This window comes from Lepidochelys kempii, chromosome 8 (genome assembly GCF_965140285.1).
Source record: "Lepidochelys kempii isolate rLepKem1 chromosome 8, rLepKem1.hap1, whole genome shotgun sequence".
In the NCBI taxonomy this organism is placed as follows: domain Eukaryota; kingdom Metazoa; phylum Chordata; order Testudines; family Cheloniidae; genus Lepidochelys; species Lepidochelys kempii.
Window position 1 is genome coordinate 78216923 of NC_136387.1, and position 24056 is coordinate 78240978.

The following is a 24056-nucleotide window of genomic DNA, read 5'->3' on the forward strand; positions in this document are numbered from 1 at the left end:
CAAGGTCAGCTCCCAGACTGCTGCGCTGGGCATCACAAAATGCGGAAGAGATGGCCAGCCCTCTGTGGAGATAGAGGCGGTTAGGGACTATTTAGAAAAGCTGGACGTGCACAAGTCCATGGGGCCGGACGAGTTGCATCCGAGAGTGCTGAAGGAATTGGCGGCTGTGATTGCAGAGCCACTGGCCATTATCTTTGAAAACTCGTGGCAAACCGGGGAAGTCCCGGATGACTGGAAAAAGGCTAATGTAGTGCCAATCTTTAAAAAAGGGAAGAAGGAAGATCCTGGGAACTACAGGCCAGTCAGCCTCACCTCAGTCCCTGGAAAAATCATGGAGCAGGTCCTCAAAGAATCAATCCTGAAGCACTTGCATGAGAGGAAAGTGATCAGGAACAGCCAGCATGGATTCACCAAGGGAAGGTCATGCCTGACTAATCTAATCGCCTTTTACGATGAGATTACTGGTTCTGTGGATGAAGGGAAAGCAGTGGATGTATTGTTTCTTGACTTTAGCAAAGCTTTTGACACGGTCTCCCATAGTATTCTTGTCAGCAAGTTAAGGAAGTATGGGCTGGATGAATGCACTATAAGGTGGGTAGAAAGCTGGCTAGATTGTCGGGCTCAACGGGTAGTGATCAATGGCTCCATGTCTAGTTGGCAGCCGGTATCAAGTGGAGTGCCCCAAGGGTCGGTCCTGGGGCCGGTTTTATTCAATATCTTCATAAATGATCTGGAGGATGGTGTGGATTGCACTCTCAGCAAATTTGCGGATGATACTAAACTGGGAGGAGTGGTAGATACGCTGGAGGGGAGGGATAGGATACAGAAGGACCTAGACCAATTGGAAGATTGGGCCAAAAGGAATCTGATGAGGTTCAATAAGGATAAGTGCAGGGTCCTGCACTTAGGACAGAAGAACCCAATGCACAGCTACAGACTAGGGACCGAATGGCTAGGCAGCAGTTCTGCGGAAAAGGACCTAGGGGTGACAGTGGACGAGAAGCTGGATATGAGTCAGCAGTGTGCCCTTGTTGCCAAGAAGGCCAATGGCATTTTGGGATGTATAAGTAGGGGCATAGCGAGCAGATCGAGGGACGTGATCGTTCCCCTCTATTCGACATTGGTGAGGCCTCATCTGGAGTACTGTGTCCAGTTTTGGGCCCCACACTTCAAGAAGGATGTGGATAAATTGGAGAGAGTCCAGCGAAGGGCAACAAAAATGATTAGGGGACTGGAACACATGAGTTACGAGGAGAGGCTGAGGGAGCTGGGATTGTTTAGTCTGCAGAAGAGAAGAATGAGGGGGGATTTGATAGCTGCTTTCAACTACCTGAAAGGGGGTTCCAAAGAGGATGGCTCTAGACTGTTCTCAATGGTAGCAGATGACAGAACGAGGAGTAATGGTCTCAAGTTGCAGTGGGGGAGGTTTAGATTGGATATTAGGAAAAACTTTTTCACTAAGAGGGTGGTGAAACACTGGAATGCGTTACCTAGGGAGGTGGTAGAATCTCCTTCCTTAGAGGTTTTTAAGGTCAGGCTTGACAAAGCCCTGGATGGGATGATTTAACTGGGAATTGGTCCTGCTTTGAGCAGGGGGTTGGACTAGATGACCTTCTGGGGTCCCTTCCAACCCTGATATTCTATGATTCTATGATTCTATGACAAGCCTCAATTTCTGCAGCAAGGAAGCTGTGGTAGTCGTGTTGTGTGACCAGAGTGAGAAACAAAAGGAGATCTACAAAGACCTGAATTCTTGCACCTCAATCCAGCTTAAAAAGGGACAAGTCACTGGTCAAACTCCCACTATGTGAGGACAGTTTTGAAGAGCATGTCAAAAGGGCATCTCGGCAAACAAAGACTTGGATGTCTTTGCACATAAGTAAATCCAGTATTGGATCACCATTGCAACGCTGATGGAAAAATGTGGATCATGAACTACTTCCTGTATTTTTCGAGCGCCCAATGGCATCTGACCCTGTATCAGAAGGTGTTAGTGCACAATCTTCCCTGCACAGAATTATGTACATGCTAAGGCAATGAAGACTCTGGTAACTCACGCACTCTCAACAGGCGTAATGATGAACAAGATGATGATTACAATGTTGACTAGACATTTCACCAGTACTATTACATTTCAATGATACTTCTACAAATTTATTATTTGATTTTTGTCTTATCCTTTTGATTGTTGCTGTGATGCTTTGAGATCACAAAGAAATCCAATTTTATGTCTTGAAATATTCATAGTCATTAAATTAACAGAAACAAATGTAAATATTTAAAGTGGTTATTTTTAAATGTGTTGATTTTTATCCCTTTTTCTATGGTAACAACACCACTTGACAACCTCACATCATACTCCCCGAAAAGTAGACAAAATAAGCTTTCAGATGATGTGCATGTGTGGTACATTAAGAGGGTACATTAAGTCAACCAATTTTGTGGTGTCGGCCACTTGCCTATACAGAGAGAAAAACAGAGATTAAATTTGTTGGGTAGCTCTGAAAAGAGATTTTTCCTTGGAACATTTAACAGGTTGTATGCCAGTTTCCTCAGACTTTTTTCCCACTATTTCACAAACTTGGGTTCCTCGGGCCATGGGGCTATAGCAGACAAGAACTCTGATATTCCTGCCCAGTTTTCAGCAGGAAATCCTTTTCCAATTCATTTCATACTTCCCCAACTACCCCACTGAACTCCACAACATGAAATTGACATGTTTAGGTTATAAATAACATTAAATCATGGGAAGGGATCTTGTAATCATTTTAATTCCACTTCAAGAGTAGGACAAATTGTCTGAAAACATGTAAGGAAAATACATCCAGTTTTTTAATGTATATTTTAATTGTTAAACATCTTTCCTACAATAACTAAGATTCTCCTTGTAAAGGCAAGCAAGTCTTTGTCATCCAATAACAAACTCATTTTGCAATAAAATTTCTAAACTGTTTTCCTCCATTTCTGGGATGAATGCATGACAATGTGTCAGCATACTTTATGTAAGACAAACCATCGAAATGTAACAGCTAAGGGTTAATGTTCATGGTGGTAGGCTGTTTGTATGTCATGCGATCCTATAGCAAAGCTAAAACATCTGATAACCATAAATGCCATTATTGTGAGTACACTCCAATGCCATAAACACTTCTTAAAATTAGAAAAGGGATCCAAGAAATTCAACAAAATATATTGGAAAAAAGAAGGGTTTTTTTTTTTTTTGCCTCATCATTACTGGAATGGTCTAAGCTGCAGAGCCCTCAGACTTTCCACTCCAAGGTGGTTGCTTTGAAGGCTGTGCTTGCATGAATTAGGGTGGATATAAAAAGTTATTTCCCTGGTGGAGCACAGGTAAAAATTATACCGTTCCACAGGGGAAAGGAGTGATGTAATAGCATATAAATACTGTCACTAAGGATTTAAATTTATTTTGATTTTTGTGAGCTGTGATTGTCTAAACTTTTTCATACTGTATAAAAAGAAAAAAAGAAAAATTGCAGTTTGCACATGCCCAGTAGTGACTTGCTAGAGCTTTGTAAATAAATTCCTTGAAGATTCTGTCCATACTGGGCATGCTCTAACCTGTGGAAGAGCAGGACTTTCCCTGTAACTGCAGTTCTGGGTTTTTGCAGATTTGTGGGGGGGCTGGGTCCATGCACCTGAACTGTTTCTCCTGTGCTTTTAGTGATCCCCGAGCTGAACCCAGACAGCATGTTGGAGGAAGCTGCCTAGTCTGAATACAGGTTACAAGATGAGTAGATTGGAACAAAGAGTCTAGGGAACCGGTGAAAGAGGCGAACTGGGATTGAGAGAGGGGTCGGTGCAGACTGGGATTGTCTGGGCAAACATGCTGAGACTAAGAGCTGGGGGAGTGACTGAAGGTTGGGCCTTGGGGAGGCAGATCAAATGAAGAGCCAGGAAGGGGGAAACCGGGACTATCTGGGAAAGGAGACTGGGAACAAGAAGCTAGAAGGTGAAGGGGAATTTGGGAATAGCTGGGCAAGGACACTGGGACTGGGAAAACCCTGATTCATCCCCACAGCAAGTCCATCCTGTACATGGAATGAAGCAGGAGTCTTCTAGGAAAAATAGTATGTGATCACTTAATTAAAGGCTGCACCAATGTGCATATGCCCAAAGAAGGTGAATTAAGACAGCATAGGTTCCTAACGTCTGAGCTATTGACTTTACAATCTTCATAATGTTACTTTAATATAGGGAAGTTTTGTGTATGTGTAATATAAATAAAGATTATGTATACAAATAGTTAGTCATACTCATCTGGTGTTCAACTGTTTGGACTATTTTTAGGGCAACAGCTGAAGATTAAACAAACCATGAGGATTTTATAGTTCATTGTATTAAAAATTCTTCTCCTAGCAATTCTGGCCTGATGGATCTCATGTTTAATCTGAGGAGGAAAACTCCTGCTTCTGCTGTCCATCTTTTCTCTCGACTCTGTTTCTAGGGATTGTTGATTGGTTGGTTTTGGATTTGTTTGTTTTTTTTAATTACCCTACACTTTCTGAGAACATTCAGTGCCATCAGATATGCTTTCTCTGGGCTGAAACCATATTGGAGCTACTTAAGGGCCCAGTCCTTTAACCCTCTTGAACAATACTCACTCTTACACATAATCCAGTTGAAGTCGGGGTTTTTTCAGGATCCAGCCCATGTCTACACTGCTGTTACCCAGGCTATGAAAATAGGTTATTAAAAATACCATGCTATGTTGATACTACAGCTGTAAAGGATTTTTAAAAGGTAATTATACTACAACCTTAAAAATATCAGTGTTGAAGAGCTACACAGCCAATGTATTTTGGTCTACTAGCTCCGTGTTTTCAGCTGTCTGCTGTTTTGAGAGGATGTCTACTTAAAGAATCCACTTGGGAGTTTCTGAATAGAAACTTGTTTTGCTGCAGTCCTACATGTCTGATCTATAATTCTTAATTTAGAAGTTAATTGCCTATGGTACAAAAATGAGTCATGCTAGGAGATACTTTTGACTTTCTCCCTTTGGATTCTGAGGCAAGAAACTTTGCTAACCCATAAAGATGCCAAGCTCCAAGGGTGCTGGGTTGGTTGTGGATCTTTTTCCCACTGTACAAAGAACTAACTAGCACTGAAAGATTTTGATATCAACATGTTTATTCCAAAAAGGAAGGTGGGAAATGCTGTAACTTCCATTTTAATTAGTATACACCTATTGAACTTGCAAATCATGCTACAGTTTTGATGAGCTTTGTCAACAGATATCATTAGCAGTAGATTACTAATTTCAGTGATCTGTAGCAGTTGTTTTTTGACGGTTCCATATAATATGTACACAGTGTGGCAAGACAAACTCTTAGGCTGTTTAAAAATCACATTGAAATGCTTCAAATGTAGAGTGACTTACTTCAAAGATCAGAGTAATTGTCTGTTAGTCAATTGTTTGAAACAATTGTTTGACCTTGGACAAGTTACTTAAAATCTTTTGTGCTTTGCTTTCCCTGTGTGTAAAATGGGGCAAATACTTATTCACCTTGCAATTTACTTTGAGGTTTTAGGAAGAAAAATGCAAATTATTTCATCATTATTTTGCTCTGATTCGTACTTGGGACTGCAAAAATGGAGCTTACCCAGCCACCTTGATTGTTTCCATTTGGCATCATTTCTAAGACCACAGACTGTAGATTTTCTGTGATTTTTTTTCTCTTCTGTGATATTGATTAAAATAGTCAATTGTTATTAAAAATATTTAAAAGACCAACTAACCAAAGTTAATCAAACTTATTGCTGAAGACAAACAGTTCAATACAAAGAGCAGACATACATAGCCTCCTTCTGGTAAGCGATTCACAGAATGCTGACCTTATACAGAAAGTGTGCCTCAAACCCACTTTTACTTATATTATGTTATTTACAAGCTAAAAGACCCCTATAGTCATTTAAAGTTTAAATTTAACCCACTACTTTGCCAGCTTTGCCTTTGGTATCTCCCTATGCTTTCGTGTATCTTGTTTTGAATACTACATTCCAACTGTTGATGAGCCATTAAAGTACTCCCTAACTGTACTTGGTATACAGTATTCATTCATCTTTGCTTTGACAGTTTAGAGGGTTTGAGAGGGTTTTTGCAACACTCTCCATTTTCAACACTTCTGTTCATGTCTGGGAAGCCACTGGGGAAGATTGCAAGATAGGCTGGGTGGCAAAGTCATGACTACATGGATGACCACTATTGCTGACTTGGTTTTGTCAGGCCTGAATGGTGCCGTGGCTGTGGCTTTCAGTTGCTCATCTGAGATTGGGATTTGAATGACATTCAGATAAAATGGATATGGTGCTGGCCGAATGGGAGAAGGATTTTGAGAGTACTGCAGGAGTGGTTTCTTCCCCCATTTTTGAGTGAGATTGCCTGCTATTATCCCAAGAGGATCACAATGTTAGGGGTATTCTTAGACCCATTGACACGTCTGGAACCTCAGCTGGCATAAATGGCTGATAGCACTTCTATTTTCATCTGTGCCAAGCTAAATATTTACAAGCCGTTTGTTCTGTTGCTTTCCATAGCAGCAGGTTCCTCTAAACTCATAAGGATTTCTTTGCATAAGATAATGTTGACCTTGTCAGTATTACGTTTCACTCTGTCCAGTCCCTCTCCCAGCTTGGTTCAGGCAGTGGTGGAGAGCCACTGACAGCATGGCTCCTAATGGAATCATTCCTGTCATGGGAAAGAGGGTCTGAGGAATTAGCACAGTTGCCTTGGCATTCTTTGTTTGCTCTGAAATGCATGGGATTTCCCCAGGGATTTCTGATCTTCTACTGGCTAGATTTGCATCCCTACTCCCTGATGGGAAGATTTGTAGGAAGATCCACTGATTGAGACCCCTGTTGTTCTCTGCTTCTCGCGGCTTTCTTGTGGAGGTTATGATTTGACCATGTGAATACAAATTCTCTATCAGATCCAAAGATTCTAACTATGTGTGTTTTTGGTACAGTGAATATCCCAGAAAAAAAGCTTATTTCCAAACAATCCTATCCACTGTAGGAATGGGTATTTCCTACTCTTCTCTGGGTTACAAATTGCTCTAGCAAGGATGGGATGAAGAACAAAGAAAGATTAAAATCACCATTTTCTTTCTGGATCCTTTCAGGGCTCTCCCTTTGCCAGTTGCAAGGAGGTTACAGATCCGCACTGTGAGATGGAAATTCACCATGCCTCTCTCTAGGCAGACTGGCCTATTTGTCAGATGTAATGTTGTGGGTCTCCTGGTCCATTGCCAATGCACTCTTAAAATTCTCACATTGCAGTTCCCTTCTTGCATCTTCTCCCCCTCCCTACCCATTGGCTTATCACTTTTCTAGTGTTTCCTGACCAACTTTTTTCCTTCCCCTTCGTATTTTCTTGAGTGTTTGGCTAGTTTTCTCATAGATCCTGGGATGGCACATGCTACACCATCACTTAAATAAAGCCTTGTAGTATCAAGTATAGAATTTCCTCTGCATGGTTTGTATTAATAGTGTGTCTCAATCTTTTCAACAAGTTTTTACTCAGCTTTATGGTGGTTTTTTGCTACTTTTGAAGCGGCTTTATGAATTAGTGTTGCCAGGTCTTAGAAACAATTGCAAGTATGTTGGCTTCATTGCAACACCTTTCTCAGACTGAATCACAGGAACCTTGTGGTCTGGAACTTTTGCTTTCTATCGCAGTTCACTGCTCTTTTCTGTGCTTTCTCATTCCTTGCTGGGTATATTCCTTTGTTTTTGGTTCTAAATGAATGTCTTAAGGAATCTCAGTGCTGCTTGACTATTTTGCCTTTGTGATACATGCCACATTTAGTATACAGGCTTGAACTCAATCACTGTTCTCTCTCTCTCGGTTTCTGATGTTGTTCCTGCAAGACAGAAAAATACATTACCCTACAGTCTGAACTCAGAACAATATAACTGTATGCTAATTACTTTTCCAGTTTGCTAATAGAAAATTTAAAGGGATAGAATCCATTTAATAAGTCATATGTATTGTGCTCATTTTAAAGGCCTTTCCAGACTTCTAGTCAAAATAAAACCAAGAGTCAGAAGATACTGCATTTCATACTAATTTCTTTAATAGAAAAAAATGTATGTAACTAGAGTTAAAAAAAAAAAACCCAAGAAACCTGGGTTAGTTATTTCAATTCTGTTCCTTTCACATTCTACACAGAACTGAAATGTCTTGAAGTTTTTAAAACTGGAGTCCATCTTTTTAATTTAGCCAGTTAATTTAGCCATCAAAAACATCCTTCCATTTCTTGGATTTCCTAAATCCATATTTGATAGCTTGGCAATTCTTTCTTTTACCAGAGCAGTGTTATCTACTTCTTGGCTGCCACTGATAGAATTCTAAATAAACATTTTGCTACATTACGTTCCAGCAATTTAGGTATGTAGCCTACCACCATGTATTGTGATGTACATGGAAAATAAATCTCCTAAGTGGCCTCAATTGCAGTGCAGATCTGTTGCCAAAATTCCCACATTGTGGGACTGAACCAGAAAATATGTACAGGTCCCATCCTACTCCCAGTGAAATCAATGGTAAAACTCCCCTGGATTTCCGTGGGAGAAGAATCAGATCCTAATTCTGAATCATGGCCTATACAATGTCATGCCCTACATTAATGGGGAAAAATCCTATTAATTTTGTGTTATATCAAGGTCTTGGAAAAATTCTGACCATTGCTGTCTATAGAATTTCCTTTCTAGAAAGAGAAATCAGCTGTATGAACCATCTTCCATACCTCAGACGAGTTCGCATCATCTATGAGCCATCCCTGCTCTGTGCTTTGAAGAGTGGAGTTTAGCAATGTGTCAGTGAACAAGTTGGTTCATCAAAGGAGAGAACTGCTAGAAAAAGAAAAGGCTGAAACAGCCTGCAGCCCTGGAGGAAAGGCAAAAGCAATATTGAGAGAACTAATTTTAGATCCCAGTAACCCCAGGATTTGCTTGAGAGATAAGATAAATCAGTGATAGACTGAGGTCAAGGAGAAATGGCAAGAGATACTGAAAAACTGGAATTGGGAAAAACTCATCTTAGGAAGTGCAACTCAAATTTCACTGTCAAGCACAGTTTTTATTGCTCAAAAGTATACAGACCACTATATATAGTTCTGGAGGTAAACACATGTAACTGGATTCCTTTACACATAGGGGATTTTGTGCATTAAAACATGTCAAAATGCATGGAGAAGGCACATTGAGTAAAGGAATAAGGCTGTTATTGATTGATTTTTAGTACAGTATGGTGATTAATACATGATTTTAGTCTATTTGAAAAACAGGGCACTGGACAAGGAGTTGGGAGACCTGGCTTCTGTTTTCAGCTCTGCTACTGACTTGCTGTGTGAACTTGGGCAAGTCATTTGATTTCTCTGTACCTCAGTTTCGCCATCTGTAAAATGAGAGTAACTGTTCTTATGCACTTCTGTTTTGGGAGCGGTGGGTGAAAAGTGCTGTGTAGATGTGTTATTTTTCAGTGATATTAATTTAATAATAAACTGCAGAATCACATTAGACACATTAAAAATACAAGAGGTGGTTGGCTGCCTGTACAAGTGAGGAACATCAGGGGAAGTGAGAAACTACCTCACAGCCTCACCTGAGTATGGACACAGCTAAATCCTACCCTGTGATGTGGGAGTGCACTGGATGAAACAGGGGCAAAAAAAGAGGGTGCAAGAAAACCCTTTTCCTGGCCCCCATAGCCACCCCTGAAGCTAGCTATGCAAATTGAGGGGACTCATGAGCACTAGTATGTGTGAGGAATGGTGCACCACACTCCCATGAGGACATAGTCAAAATCGTCAGCCCATGGGTATGCTGTGAGTATAGTAAGCTTTAGGTATGCTGCTCCTTTCTCAGCACAACTATGAAGTGAGTCCAAGTATGTAGTCACTCTGCCCCATCTTGCCTTGTGCTGGCAGGATGGCTCCCATATGCACCAAAAGCCCAGCACTGCTCTACTTCCGGTCAGTGTGAAGGACAGGATTGGTGCAGTATTCAACCTTCCCCCAAGGTTTTTTCCATCACTTTTTTATATCTGATGTTAAAGAGTTAAGTCACATTGTTTAAAAACTCTGGTTATATAGCATCCAGTTTAAGTGGTTCATAGATTTCTGCTAATTCTTGGAAGGCATTTTGCAGTGCCAAATGCAAGCTCTAATGTACCTGTTTTAGCTCAGCTTATTGCAAATACACAAAAACTAATTGCTTGACTGGTTTTGCTGTAGTTGTTGGAGATCATTCAAGTGGGGTTTAAAATGGAAATGCTAACAGAACCTTCACTACAGAACTGGTAAGGCCACCACTATAATACTCTAATGAACAGGCATTATGCCCATTTTAACAAACACATACATAGCCATGTTCTGCGGCTGTTTTTTTTTTTTTTATGAAAGAAATGTGGGTGGGAATACAATATGTTGTTGGCTTTTCTCACCTTCCTTTCAAAAACTGAAATAAATAGGAAATATCATGGTAGCCAGTGGGACAATATACATTTTGGATGTTTCCAGATGTTGAAATAGGAATATATGTGTGTGAAGATAAATGCTTAAAACTTTCAGATAACTTTTCTAGATCCACCTTTGTTCCCTGGAATTGTAGCCCTTGTTAGTGCAGAAAAATTTTTAATATCCTCACTCAAATAAAACTTCAGCTAAAGTTAATGGGAATTTTGCCTGAGTGAGCACTGTGGCATCTGGCCATTGGTCTTTGTACTACTCTTTCTGTAATGTATATAGTGCACTGTCTTGTATTATTCAATTCTATATCAGGCATGTTTTGGAAGGCAGGTTGACGCTATGTAAGATAACACCATATAATATATTGTGTTACTGAGGCAAGGTAGGAACATTGGAAAAGAAATGAAAAAGACAAGAAGGCAGACAAGGGTGTCCTCTTTCTTCTGGCATTATAGAGCTTCCAAATTACATCTGTTCTTCATACATTTTCCAGAGAGAGTTTTCTTAGATCCTGATTTAATTACATCTGAGATGCAAAACCTCCAGCAAACTCATTTTTCTCTATATATCATTTCATCCTCTTTTTTCCCCATTCCCCACATATTATTTGAGCCTACATCTTTCTGCCAGGACTTTGCTGCTGAACCCCAGCAGGAATCTAAGCAGATGCTAACCATTTAGGTTTATTAAATACATTCGTCAGTTTTATGTCTCCCATCCCCTTCATTTTTAGCCTGACTGCTCCACTGCTAATCCGTTTAGGTAACATGCAAACAAGCAGATTGGGGTAAGGACTCTGAAAAATTCTGGTATCATTGATTTGCTCCAAAAAACAAAATGAAACAAAACCTCCCCTCTTTATTAAATTGGTCATACTTCGAAAGAAGGAGTCATTGTATAATGAAAAGGAGACTTAGCAATGTCTCTTTATTAAATGAGTAAATATAAGGTGACAAGGCTGTCATGGAGCAGGACACCGGAGTTTAGCCAGGGGCTTCAGTCAGTGGGAGCTGGAGCAGGCCCATGACAAGAAAGGGAAGTACACTGCTGTTATCCGGGCTACATTCCGCTCCCATGGACGTGGATGTAAATCAGAGGGGCTCTTCATTACTTCATTGGCCTTACTCTCATTTACCTCGGTGTAGAACTAAATCTGCCCCCCTGACAGAGGCTTCGGGGGCGAGGGCAGGGAGCAGAAGGAGCAGAGGGGAAAGGAAGTGTCTGGGGAGAAAAAGCAGAGGGCGAGAAGGAAGGCGGGAGCAGGGACACAGAAGATGCTTTAGGAGGCCACCTCTGGACAGATGCGTGCGAGAAAGGATCACAAAGGCTGCGCGGCGCTTCTGGCCCTCCAAGAGGTGCAGGGCTCCCAGGACAGCCGATGCAGCAGGCGGCTGCTAGAACTTGCAGACAGTGCTGCGGCCGAGCGGGGCGGCTGCGGCGGCAGCTCCCTCCCCAGGCGGGAACCCAGAGACCGCGTGCGCCCCGCCTCGGGCCAGGCGCGCGCTCTGCGGGGCTCTGCGCGGCTCGGCCAGGGCGGGCGGGGGTGAGGCGGGTTTGATGATGTAATCGCAAATCAGGGAGCGGTGAAATTTAACACCGAGCGCGGGTGGGGAGGGTTTGCCTTGGGTCGGCTGGCGGCTCTGCTCCCCAGCCAGAGGCAGGCTGCGCTCAAGGCTGCGCGCCAGTGCATCGCCACTAGACATCTCGGGCGCTTTGCAAAGGCTCTGGTGACCTGGGCACTGTTTCTTCACCACGGCCAAGGATTTCTCCGCAGGTCCCCTCCCGGCCCGCCCCATCCCCGCAGCGGATCGTCGAGTCCAATGCAGGGCTCTGCTGTACTTGCAAAGGCTCCTGTCTCCGAACCACGTGTGAAGCCGAGCGCTCCGCTCCGGTTTATATTGATGCCATCCTCTCCCTGACTCCCTTGAGAGTGAAACCCCAAGTCACGCCCCTTCACCATGCGGGGGACGCGCTAGGGCTTGCCAAGAGCTCGGAAGGGACCTCCGCTCTGGGGTGATTTCATGGACAGTACCTGAACCTTGAGCGGTTTGGAGCTGGCTTCTGTTTTCGGTTAGATCTTCGCTGCTCGGACAAATGCAGACAAATGCATTTAGGAGCAAAAAGGACAAGGAGTGGAAGCATCTCTCCCACAGCAAAAACGTAAGTAAGAGCCCAGCAGTCAAGGGTGTGGGTGTATGTGTGTGTGTTGAGCTGGGGGGGGGGGGTTTGATAGCTCGCTGCACACACAGCGTACGTCTCGTCAGTGTCTGTGAGCAGGGCAGGCGGTTTATTTTGGAGCTACGCGTTCCCCTTGTCTTTGCAATTTGTCAAATGCCCCGTTTAAAAGGCCTTCTGCCAGCGGGTCTACAGACGGTTTATGTTAAAGCAATCAAGCCGCGCAGAAGGAAAAGTTTATTGGCACTTTTCCCTCTGCCGGCTAAAACAGGCTTCGCGGACTTAGCGACTTTCAGGTCTCCCTCCCCCTTCCGAAATGAGTTACGAGATCCACGAATCTTAAAAACCGAACCAAACCAAACCCCCGAACTGCCAGCTCCTGGGCTTGAGATTTCCCCACTGGAGGGAAGAATTCTGCGCTCGGCGCGTTCTCCAGGGTGGGAGACGGAGGAACGGTGCTCGCGAGTCTCGGGTTAGCCTAGTCAGGAGAGAGCCTCGAAATGCTGGGTAGCAGTTTAGGGGGTTTCCGGAGTTACGAAGCGAGGAGGTTGGGGCAAGGGGTTGATAAAGAGATGACTGAGTGCGTGTGTTTGGCCGCAGCTTCCTTCTCCTCCCGAGGACACAACAGCCGTGCAGGAGCTGCTGCTGGGGCTGTGAACCCCGCAGGGACAGACGGGCTTTGCCTCCGGGGCCGGGGAGACCGCGGTGGCTGATTTTGTTGTCACTCGCTGGTGAACTGCTGCTGATGGAGAGCGGGCAATAAAGTGAGGGAACTAAGGGGAAGTGGTATTTTGCCTTGCTCCCCAATAGGGCAGACCCTGGCGTTATTTTTAGACTCGAGGATATGCTCAAGTAGTTTTTTGCCGACGCACTTGTAGGGGGAGCTGCTCGTCCGTAGCTGCAGCCCCCCTCGCCTGTTCAGGCTAAGATTGATTACTCGGGCTAGTGGCTATTTAAAGAGTCTGCAGACACGAACCGGTTCGTAATAGCGTTTGTGACGCCTGCAGCCTCCTGGCGAAGAGCTGGGGGGGGGGGGGGGCGCGCGGAAAGGTCCCAGATCAGCAGTTCGCCGCCGCGACAGGGGAGTTGCAACGACGCCCTCGAATACTTGTATGGGGAGGGACGGCAGCCCATATAGGAGGCTTCCCCCCCCCCACATGTTTACATGCAAATGATGCCAGAGACCCGGGTGGCAAAACATAGGTACAAGTGCTTTCTTCTGGTGCATCGTAGTGACAGTCTCTCCGAAGAGCGGGCAGGAGGAGACGGGGTCCGAGGGGGGAGGTTTGGGGTGGGGTGGGGCAGATGCCTGGCCGGGAAGGGCGCGTTACAAACACAACTTTGTGTTGTTTAAACACGTAAGGAGGGGTTGAGATCAAGGCAATGAATCAGATCTGATCACTCCGGCCGGGCGCAGTTTGACTTCGCTCCGTTTCTCCTTCGCAACGGAGCCGCGTCCCACCGGGCCGCCCGCCTCGTTCATGTCGTGCGGAAGCGTCTGCTGGCCCGTGTCTGGAACGAACCGCTTTGGCGGGGCGGGTGGTGGCCGGCGCAGTGAGCCGCACGGGCACGGCAGGCGGTGACTTGCCCGTTTCACAGCCCGGCGGTGGGCTTGAGGCTCCGTGTTTGACACGCTCGCTCCCGAGGAGCCAGTGCGCTTTGCTGGCATACGGGTAGCGCAAGCGTGCACCGACGGTGGCAGGCGCAGCATCGGCGAGCCCGCCTTGGAAATGCCCCGTCCCCGGAGACCCAGTCACCACGGCGCCCGAGCTCCCTTGCACGTTCACGCCCGGGCCAGCCCAGCTAGGCGGGCGGGGGCTGGGACGGTTTTGATCGTGGGGGTGCTGCCGATGGAAATCAGGACCCCAGCGCACCGCGCGGGGTGCTCGCACTCAGCCGCCGCCCGCGCCCGCTGGGAGCCCCCGGCGTGCTGCAGGGGAAAGCAGCTGCGCTCGCTGCTGCTGCCCCCGGCTCTGCTGGGCCCGGGGAGCGGAGGGGCTGGGCGGCAGGCATGGCGGGGGCACCGGGGGCGCCGGCGGAGGAGGGCGCGGCCCTGGAAGAGGTCAGGCGGAGACGCGGCCGAGCGTGGTGCTGCTGCTCCCTGGCACACCTGCCGGGGGCCATAGCGGGGCTGGGGAGAGGTACTGGGGGGTGGAGGGGAGCCTTTGGGAGGCGCCGCGGGAATTGAAGGGGGAAGCGGGCTGAGTGGGGGCGCGCAGGGCCCCTCAGGGCTGTGAGCGTGGCGTCCTTGCTTTGCCGGCGGCCGGTGCAGGCTCCCGTTCAGCTCCCCGGCCCCGCTGCCTTGGAGCACCGCCGAGCCCTCCCAGGCTGCGCTGAGGGCTCAGTGGAGTGCGGCTCCCCCGGCACAGACCCTGCCCCGCGGGCTCGGTCCCCCCACAGCCCTGCTCCCCCTACCCCCCTTGGCCACTCAGCGTGCGGCAGCATAAGGGGGACCCCAGCAGCACCGAGGGGGAGCAGGGCGCTGTGGGGAGCGTGGTGGGGGAAGCGGAGAACTCCCTGGTTCCCTAGCGCTGAGCTCTTTGATGAGCCCCCTGTGGTTTGTCATTGCACAGTTCCTCTAAACTCTGCTCCCCCAGCTCCTAGCTCAAGCCCGCTTCTCCACCTGCACAGCCCAAATCCCCCTCCTCCGTTGTCCCCTTCCCAACAGCCACTCCCATAATCCCGACAGATTATCCCGATGCCGCTGTCCATGCCTGCTTTCCTGTATGCTCTCTACATCCTCCCTTGTCCAGCTGTCCCCTCCAGCGCCTATACCCCCCAGCCTCATGCCCCTTTCCGTGCACAATCCATCCACACTACCTGCCCCTCCCTATGCCCTCCTAATTCCCTACGACATTCTGTTTTTCAGTGGGAAGCCCAGCCTGGACGGGGTTATATGTTACCAGGACTGAAAGGTTGGGGCCTGTGGGGGACAGTGAAGTTGTGTGGGGTGGGGAGCCTGGAGGCAATCTGGGCTGTATGCAAGGGTCCAAGAGGGTGTGTATGGATTGTGGCTCTGTGGTGGTTGCTGCTTGTCAATGATGACAGCTTGCTGTGTGAATAACTATCGGAGTTGACATATATAGTATTTATTAAAAACCTGGAAAATTCTCACTAACAAACAAAAACCTTTGCTTACAGCTTAGGTTTCTGAATTACTTAAAATGAAGGAGATCATGAGGTCAGGTAACCTATCTTGTGATGCCTGCTTACTTCCACAACTTCACTTGCATTTGCAACATATAACTACCACTGTGCACACATCAGATTCCTCTGTGCAGCACGATAACATACAACTTTATGATTTCATACTTTTTCATATAAAAATAACATTATAGACTTTACCAGAGCATGTCATCTGTCAAGTTTATGTGTTAACCTAGTTGTGGTCAGAGTTAAGGTTGCTTGTAAGTCTGAGTGAACAATGAAGGCATTTGATGTGTACACTGTGACTAGTTACATGTTGCAAGTGCAAGGGAGTTTGTTGTGGAGGTGAGGGATCTTTGAGTGATGTTTTGTTATTAAGGCATATGAATGTAAATTGTCTTAATTCAGGATCTTCTTGATCTTTAGTGATTGCGTTGGTCGGATTTCCCCTTTAGCAACCTTAAATCTAAGGTAACAGATTTTTTACTGTGGGATTAAACAGAATTGTAGAGGGATCTTAATGCTAGATAAATGCAAATGCATTTGTTAAAGTAGTACAACAGCACAAACTGAAGTTTACCTAATTATGTCCAAAACTTGTGGTGTTCAGCTAGTTTGAGCGCTACACTAATGCAAATAATACTATAATAATAATAATTGTGGTTTAAATGACTTTTGTTTTTTAAAAGTCCAGACACACTGTGTACTACAGGATTGTCTCTGGGTTTAAGCTGAAGTAAAGATCCTGCTCTGTATCCTGTCGCTTTAAATTCTACCCCTGACAGCTGTTTAAGCATGAGGGGTCCCTGTATCCCAGGCACTGGCTTAGAACTGCTGCCCACTATTTCTTACTAACTGACCAAATTGCTCCTCCAGCCCCCCTTCCCAAGCCCTGCATTCAGCCCTCAGATGAATTCATGGGTAATTCAGGGCTTTGCAAATTGGGTCCAGATGGGGAAAAATCTGAACGATTTGAAATGGGATGGAAGAGTTTAAAAAAATCTCATACATTTGTGTAACACAGCAACATGAAAGTAGCAGCAGGGAAGGAGTTTGGCTTCTTGGGAGGCTGCTGCTGCTGGGACACTGGGGTTGGTTTGCACATTCCTGGCAAGGGAGCTGTCTTCCCCTGCCCAATAGCCTTGTGTCAGAATCAGTAGCAACCCATCCATTAATAAACTTCATATATGTAGCCAGCCAGGGAGAAAAGTATTATAGGAATCTCCGCTTGGCAGGGTTTAAACAACATGACATATTTATCCGAGATAGTTGTGTTTTCTTAAAGGGCAATGAGAGAGAGAGAGAGTGTGAGAGAGAATGTTTGTATTGAGGGGGGTTTATCTCAATTAGAAACAACAGGCAGATGCGTACCCTCTAATGCTTGGGAGAACTAAGTGTAATTCAAGAGCCAGATCCTGCTTGCCTTACACACAGAAATAATTTTGGGCTGAGTCTAGCTTACTCTCAGAAATAGTTCCATTGACTCCAGTGAGTTTACTTGCATGAGTACAGTTAGGGTATTTTGTCCCCAAGTTAGCTGAGCAAGTAGAGAGAATAAGCACCTTCTAGCATAATGCAGTGTTTGTGTTAAGCAAGCAAAGGCCGCATAGAAATTACACCATTTTTTTGCCATCTCGAAAGCATAATTTGAGGGGATGCTGTTCGGTCAAATTTGGCTCCAGTGTTCTCTGTGCAGGGTATGCAGTAATGTACCTGATCGTGCATTCCTTGCACTTCCAACCTCCCTTTGAATTCAATTGACAAAACCTTTAATTCTTAAATGTGAACCATATAACCCTATAATACTTTTATTTACTGACTTTTTGCATTTGATTAGCTGCAAGTCCTGAATTGTTGTTTTATTTAAATCTTATATTGGTATCACTGTCTATAAAATGAAAAAAAACCCTAAATTTATTAGTGAAGAGGAGGATATAGAGGAATACTTTCATGAAAGGCTTTCCTTGGGTAGTCCAAATGGAAGTATTTAAGATACTGTGGATAGCAGAACTGGTTAAAATAAAAAAGAATCCGGTAAAAAATTCACAAAACAGTTGTAGAAACTTATTTTCTTTTATTTTCCTCTGTTGTTTTATTCCAAATGTTGTCAACATTAAAAAAAAGTTCTAGGTACATGTTACATGTGTTACCTTATGCCAAATCCTATTTGCAGTGCACAGCCTGAGTAACTTGGGTATTCATAGGGGAGTTGTGCAAGCGCTGGGGAGGGAGGCATCTTTCCTCCAAATCCATGGTGGAGTAGCAGAACTTCTCTTAGGCCACTGCTGCAGTAGCCCTTGTGGCTGTTCTGTTGCAGCACTCTTCCTCAGAGAGGAGAGGAATGGTACACTGGCCTCATCTCATCCCTGGCCTGCTGCCCATTCTCGCTCTGCCCTTGCAGTGCAATCAATCTGTGTGGAGCTACTCTCTGCAGCATGCAGAAGTGTGGGCCTCCTGCAAAAGTTCCAGTCATTCTGCCCCCTAGTCTTTGCTGTGCAATGGAACCACACCGATTCCATTGGACTCTGGGAGGCAATACTGCTGTGAACTGGGGATGTAGCAGTCTGAGATGGAAAGAGATTGTGGAGGTTTGGATCACTCCATCCGTGTTGGGTGTATGTTTAGTCCCAGTCAATTGATTCTAGGCTTGTTATAATATGGAAACTGTGGAAGTCTTGATAATTGATCATATAGCAATGAATGAAGATCTGGTGCCCTTGTTGGTTCTTCTCGATCTATAAGATGCCTTCAACATCACTGACCGCAAGGTGCCATCGAGTTGCCTGAAGAAGCTCGCAGAACGCAATGAGGTTGCGCTTGAGAAGCTTTGCTTCTTTCTTTGGAGAGATCTCTGAGGTGGTAGTGGGCAGATGCCCAGGTCTCACATTCTGTTCCCTCTTGTTTAACATGGAGATTGGTCCACAAGGGCAGTTACTGAGGATGTACGGGTTGCAGTATGTTCAGTATGCTGAAGATACCCAATTGTCAAACTTCATTTCATTGGACCAGTCTGTTGTGATGGAATGACTTACCAGGTGTCTAACGACAATTGGGAAATAGACCAGGGCTAGCTGACTGAGACACCAATCATGATAACATTGAGATAATGCTTGTGGGCTGAGAAAAACAACTGAAACAAAATGGAGGAAAATATATCAGCACCTCTGGATCAGTGAGATGCATCTGCAGCTTGTTTAAGGTTCACAACACAAGAATCTTGCTGGATCCCTAACTGCTTCTGGTTACTCAGATAACAGCAATTTCCAAAAATGCTTTTTTCTCCTCTGAGCTTGGCAAGAATGTTGAGTCCTTTTCTTTCTGGTGTGGACATCACTGTGGGAATCCATGCTTTTGTCATCTCATGATTGGATTATGATAGTGCAGAACCTGCTGATATGCTTGTTAAGCAAGCAGTGTTTCACCCTGGGAGCATATTACTTCTGTGATCCATGATCTACCCTTGTTAAGAAATTATTTCTTGGTGAAGTCTAAGGTGTTGATTTCAACCTATAAAGCCCCAAATGTTGGGTCCCATCACCTTGTAAGACTGACTCTTTCCCCATATTATAGCTATTGTTCCAGACACTCAAGCGAATAGCCCCCGGTTGAACTGGGTATAATAGCCAGGAGGTGACTGTGAAAAGTCTATGGTTCACTAATGCACTCTCTGCTTGGTTGATCGGAGCCTGGATTTGATGACCTTCAGAATGCACTGAAACACGTACCTACTCTCTCAGGGGACTGAGCTGGAGTTGAAGAAGGAAGTTAAGATGGAAGCCATGCTGATGGTTGGAAAGGATGTGTGGGAAGTCTGTTAAGATTTAGTATTATGGTAAGATTTGTGTTCATAATGTATGTAATGTGATGAGAGCTTAAAGTTGGAGCCAAATGATAAATTGAAGTCTGTAATGAATGAATTTTAATAATACTTTAACATGTTTTAAGGGAGGTAAGTATACTTATCAATTAAAACAGAAAATGCCTCTCTCCTACAAAAACATATTGCCCTGTTTTGTAGGTCTGAAGCTGAAATCTCACAACAGATGCTTTAGAACCATTGGATTAAAAATAAATGACTAATGTAAATATAATATGTATGTGCAACCAACTCCCATCAGGCATGTATCCCCAGGTGGCGGACAGGGGAACATCTTGCAGGTATATTCAGGGACGGCCCATCTATATATATGAACTAGGCGGTTGCCTAGGGTGCCAAGTTAAATGGGATGCCAAATTTGAGGGAAAAATATCAAATTTAAAAAAAACCCTTTTCTTTGTTTATAACTGGTTCACATGTAATAAATAAGGTCCATAAGAGAAAAGTAACAGCTTTAATGCTTACTAGACTATGAAAGTGATGATGTCACACTCCAGGCAGGTAACCGTGAGGAAGGGGATTACTTTCCAAACAACCGGTGGCGGGTTATAACGTTGAAAAAGATCATTTTGTGTCTGTGTAAATGCTGTAACTAACTGTTTTAATAGGTATGTGAGTGTATGTTACTAGTCACTGAACCTTTAAGCAGTGAAAAGACGTGTTGGGATGGCTGCAGTGTGGTTTAAATGACCAACCATGTGGTGGGTGTGACAACCATCCTTAACGCTATCATACTTGCAGTCGGGAGCACAGTATATAACAATATTCAAATGCCCCATGGCGGAAAGAGGAAAAAGAGAACCTTGAGGAGCTGAGTATTGTAAACGAAAGGCTGAGAAGGAAAAGAACCAAGCAAAACAGCAGGGATACTTCCTGAAATATCTTCTCTTTAATCCAAATAAAGATGGAAGCAGTTTACAGCATCCAGATGAAGGAATTTAACTTGGAGAGGAGGTTAGCTCACATCCGCATGGAAGCAGTTTGGACATCAAGATGAAGGTATATTACTTTGAGAGGAGGGTAGCTCACATCCACAAAAAAAGTTTGGTTTCAGAGTAGCAGCTGTGTTAGTCTGTATTCACAAAAAGAAAAGGAGTACTTGTGGCACCTTAGAGACTAACCAATTTATTTGAGCATAAGCTTTTGTGAGCTACAGCTCACTTCATCGGATGCATAAAGTGGAAAGTACAGTGAGGAGATTTTATATATACACACAGACCATGAAAAAATATACATTATAAGGAGAGTGATCACTTAAGATGAGCTATTGCCAGCAGGAGAGTGGGGTGGGGGGAGAGAAAACCTTTTGAAGTGATAATCAAGGTGGGCCATTTCCAGCACATTTCCAGGAGTTAACAAGAACATCTGAGGAGCAGTGTGGAGGGGGGAGGAATAAACAAGGGGAAATAGTTTCACTTAGTATAATGACTCAACCACTCCCAGTTTCTATTCAAGCCTAAGTTAATTGTATCCAATTTGCAAATTAATTCCAATTCAGCAGTCTCTCGTTGGAGTCTGTTTTCGAAGTTTTTTGTTGAAGGATACCCACTTTGAGATCAGAAATCGAGTGACCAGAGAGATTGAAGTGTTCTCCGACTGGTTTATGAATGTTATAATTCTTGACATCTGATTTGTGTCCATTTATTCTTTTACGTAGAGACTGTCCAGTTTGCCCAATGTACATGGCAGAGGGGCATTGCTGGCATATGATGGCATATATCACATTGGTAGATGTGCAGGTGAATGAGTCTCTGATAGTGTGGCTGATGTGATTAGGCCCTATGATGGTGTCCCCTGAATAGATATGTGGGCACAGTTGGCAATGGGCTTTGTTGCAAGGATAGGTTCCTGGGTTAGTGGTTCTGTTGTGTGGTGTGTGGTTGCTGGTGAGTATTTGCTTCAGGTTGCGGGGCTGTCTGTAGGCAAGGATTGGCCTGTCTCCCAAGATTTGTGAGAGTGATGGGTCATCCTTCAGGATAGGTTGTAGATCCTTGATAATGCGTTGGAGAGTTTCAGTTGGGGGCTGAAGGTGATGGCTAGTGGCGTTCTGTTATTTTCTTTGTTGGGCCTGTCCTGTAGTAGGTGACTTCTGGGTACTCTTCTGGCTCTGTCAATCTGTTTCTTCACGTCAGCAGGTGGGTATTGTAGTTGTAAGAATGCTTGATAGAGATCTTGTAGGTGTTTGTCTCTGTCTGAGGGGTTGGAGCAAATGTGGTTGTATCGTAGAGCATGGCTGTAGACAATGGATCGTGTGGTGTGGTCTGGGTGAAAGCTGGAGGCATGTAGGTAGGAATAGCGGTCAGTAGGTTTCCGGAATAGGGTGATGTTTATGTGACCATCGCTTATTAGCACTGTAGTGTCCAGGAAGTGGATCTCCTGTGTGGACTGGTCCAGGCTGAGGTTGATGGTGGGATGGAAATTGTTGAAATCATGGTGGAATTCCTCAAGGGCTTCTTTTCCATGGGTCCAGATGATGAAGATGTCATCAATGTAGCGCAAGTAGAGTAGGGGCATTAGGGGACGAGAGCTGAGGAAACGTTCTAAGTCGGCCATAAAAATGTTGGCATACTGTGGGGCCATGCGGGTACCCATAGCAGTGCCGCTGATTTGAAGGTATACATTGTCCCCAAATGTGAAATAGTTATGGGTGAGGACAAAGTCACAAAGTTCAGCCACCAGGTTTGCCGTGACATTATCGGGGATAGTGTTCCTGACAGCTTGTAGTCCATCTTTGTGTGGAATGTTGGTGTCGAGGGCTTCTACATCCATAGTGGCCAGGATGGTGTTTTCAGGAAGATTGCCGATGGATTGTAGTTTCCTCAGGAAGTCAGTGGTGTCTCGAAGATAGCTGGGAGTGCTGGTAGCATAGGGCCTGAGGAGGGAGTCTACATAGCCAGACAATCCTGCTGTCAGGGTGCCAATGCCTGAGATGATGGGGCACCCAGGATTTCCAGGTTTATGGATCTTGGGTAGTAGATAGAATTTGGGGTTCCAGGGGTGTGTCTGTGCGGATTTGTTCTTGTGCTTTTTCAGGGAGTTTCTTGAGCAAATGCTGTAGTTTCTTTTGGTAACCCTCAGTGGGATCAGAGGGTAATGGCTTGTAGAAAGTGGTGTTGGAGAGCTGCCGAGTTTGGAAACTCAAGATGATGGAAACTTACTTCTAGATGAAGGCAGCTCATAGCATCAGACTGATATGGAAGTGGAACAAATTTATTCACCTTCAGAGACACATGCAGAAATTGAAGTAAATTAGGTAGAAGGAAGAAAGGATGAGGAACTTACAAACAAGTTACAGTATGGGGACCCAGCTTCATGGCCCAGATGTGATGACAGTGTGCGGGAAATTCTCATGGAACATGGACCTAACAAGTTCATGAATTTCCCTTCCCTAAGGATGGAAATAAAAGAAAATTCTCTGCTCAGCATTACAAGAGGAAACTCATTAATGGGGAAGAAATTCATCGAAACTGGTTACAATATTCAGTGTTGAAGGACTCTGTGTTTTGCTTTTGCTGCAAGTTGTTTAGAAATCAAGCAGTTGGTACATCACTTACTGAAAATGGTTCAAAGGACTGGAAAAACATATCTTCAATTCTCTTTTCACATGAAAGAAGTACAGAACATTTGGAATGTTTTCAAAATTGGAAAGAACTTGAATTAGGATTGAAAAAAAGAAAAACTATTGATGAAGAAAATTTACATGTGACCAAGGAAAAAGAAGAAATATTGGCAACAAATATTAGAGCGTCTGATTGCTTTAGTGAGAATTCTTGGTGGGCAAAATTTGGCATTCCATGGCTGTGGTAGAAATGAAAAATTATACAGGCCAGGTAATGGAAACTTTTTAAAATTTGTTGACTACCTAGCTTTGTTTGGTCCATTCATGAAGGAGCATCTACGTAAAATAACTGATCATGAAACACAGGTTCATTACTTAGGAAAAAAATATGATATAATATATCTAAAATATAGAAAAGTCTGCAGATGAAGATAATGTTGAAGTGCTCATAAAGGAACATTTTTTGAGTTTCGTACCACTGAAGGAGACGACTGGAGTATTTATGACTGAAACTATTCTACAAGAACTTGAAACAATGTCATTATCTGTTGAAAACTTACGTGGCTGGCTATGATAATGGGAGTAATATGAAAGGTAAAGACAGTGGTGTGCAAAGGAGAATGATGGAAATCAATCCTAGGGCCTTTTTCATTCCTTGTAGTGCACATTCTCTGAATTTGGTTGTCAGTGACGCTGCTAGATGCTGTTTGGAGGCAAGCAGTTTCTTTGACTTGGTGCAACGTGTTTATGTGTTTTTCTCAGGCTCAACACGCCGTTGGGAGATTCTGACTCGCCATGTGAATTCTCT

General features: G+C 44.5%; 1 protein-coding gene across 5 annotated transcripts in view; it reads left to right on the forward strand.

The window, feature by feature from the left end:
- The first annotated feature begins 12246 nt into the window (after positions 1–12246).
- Positions 12247–24056, forward strand: part of COL24A1 (collagen type XXIV alpha 1 chain) — a 241385-nt gene continuing 229575 nt past the window's right edge. For 3 of the 5 annotated variants that reach the window (XR_012160422.2, XM_073357173.2, XM_073357174.2), the window contains exon 1: positions 12249–12650. Coding sequence is in view for 3 of the 5 variants with exons in the window: in XM_073357173.2 (XP_073213274.2) it covers positions 12595–12650 (56 nt within the window). In the remaining 2 variants the exon portion in view is untranslated. Of the gene's footprint in view, positions 12651–24056 lie in introns of all 5 variants that reach the window. The other 2 variants (XR_012160423.2, XM_073357181.2) reach the window with 1 other exon arrangement.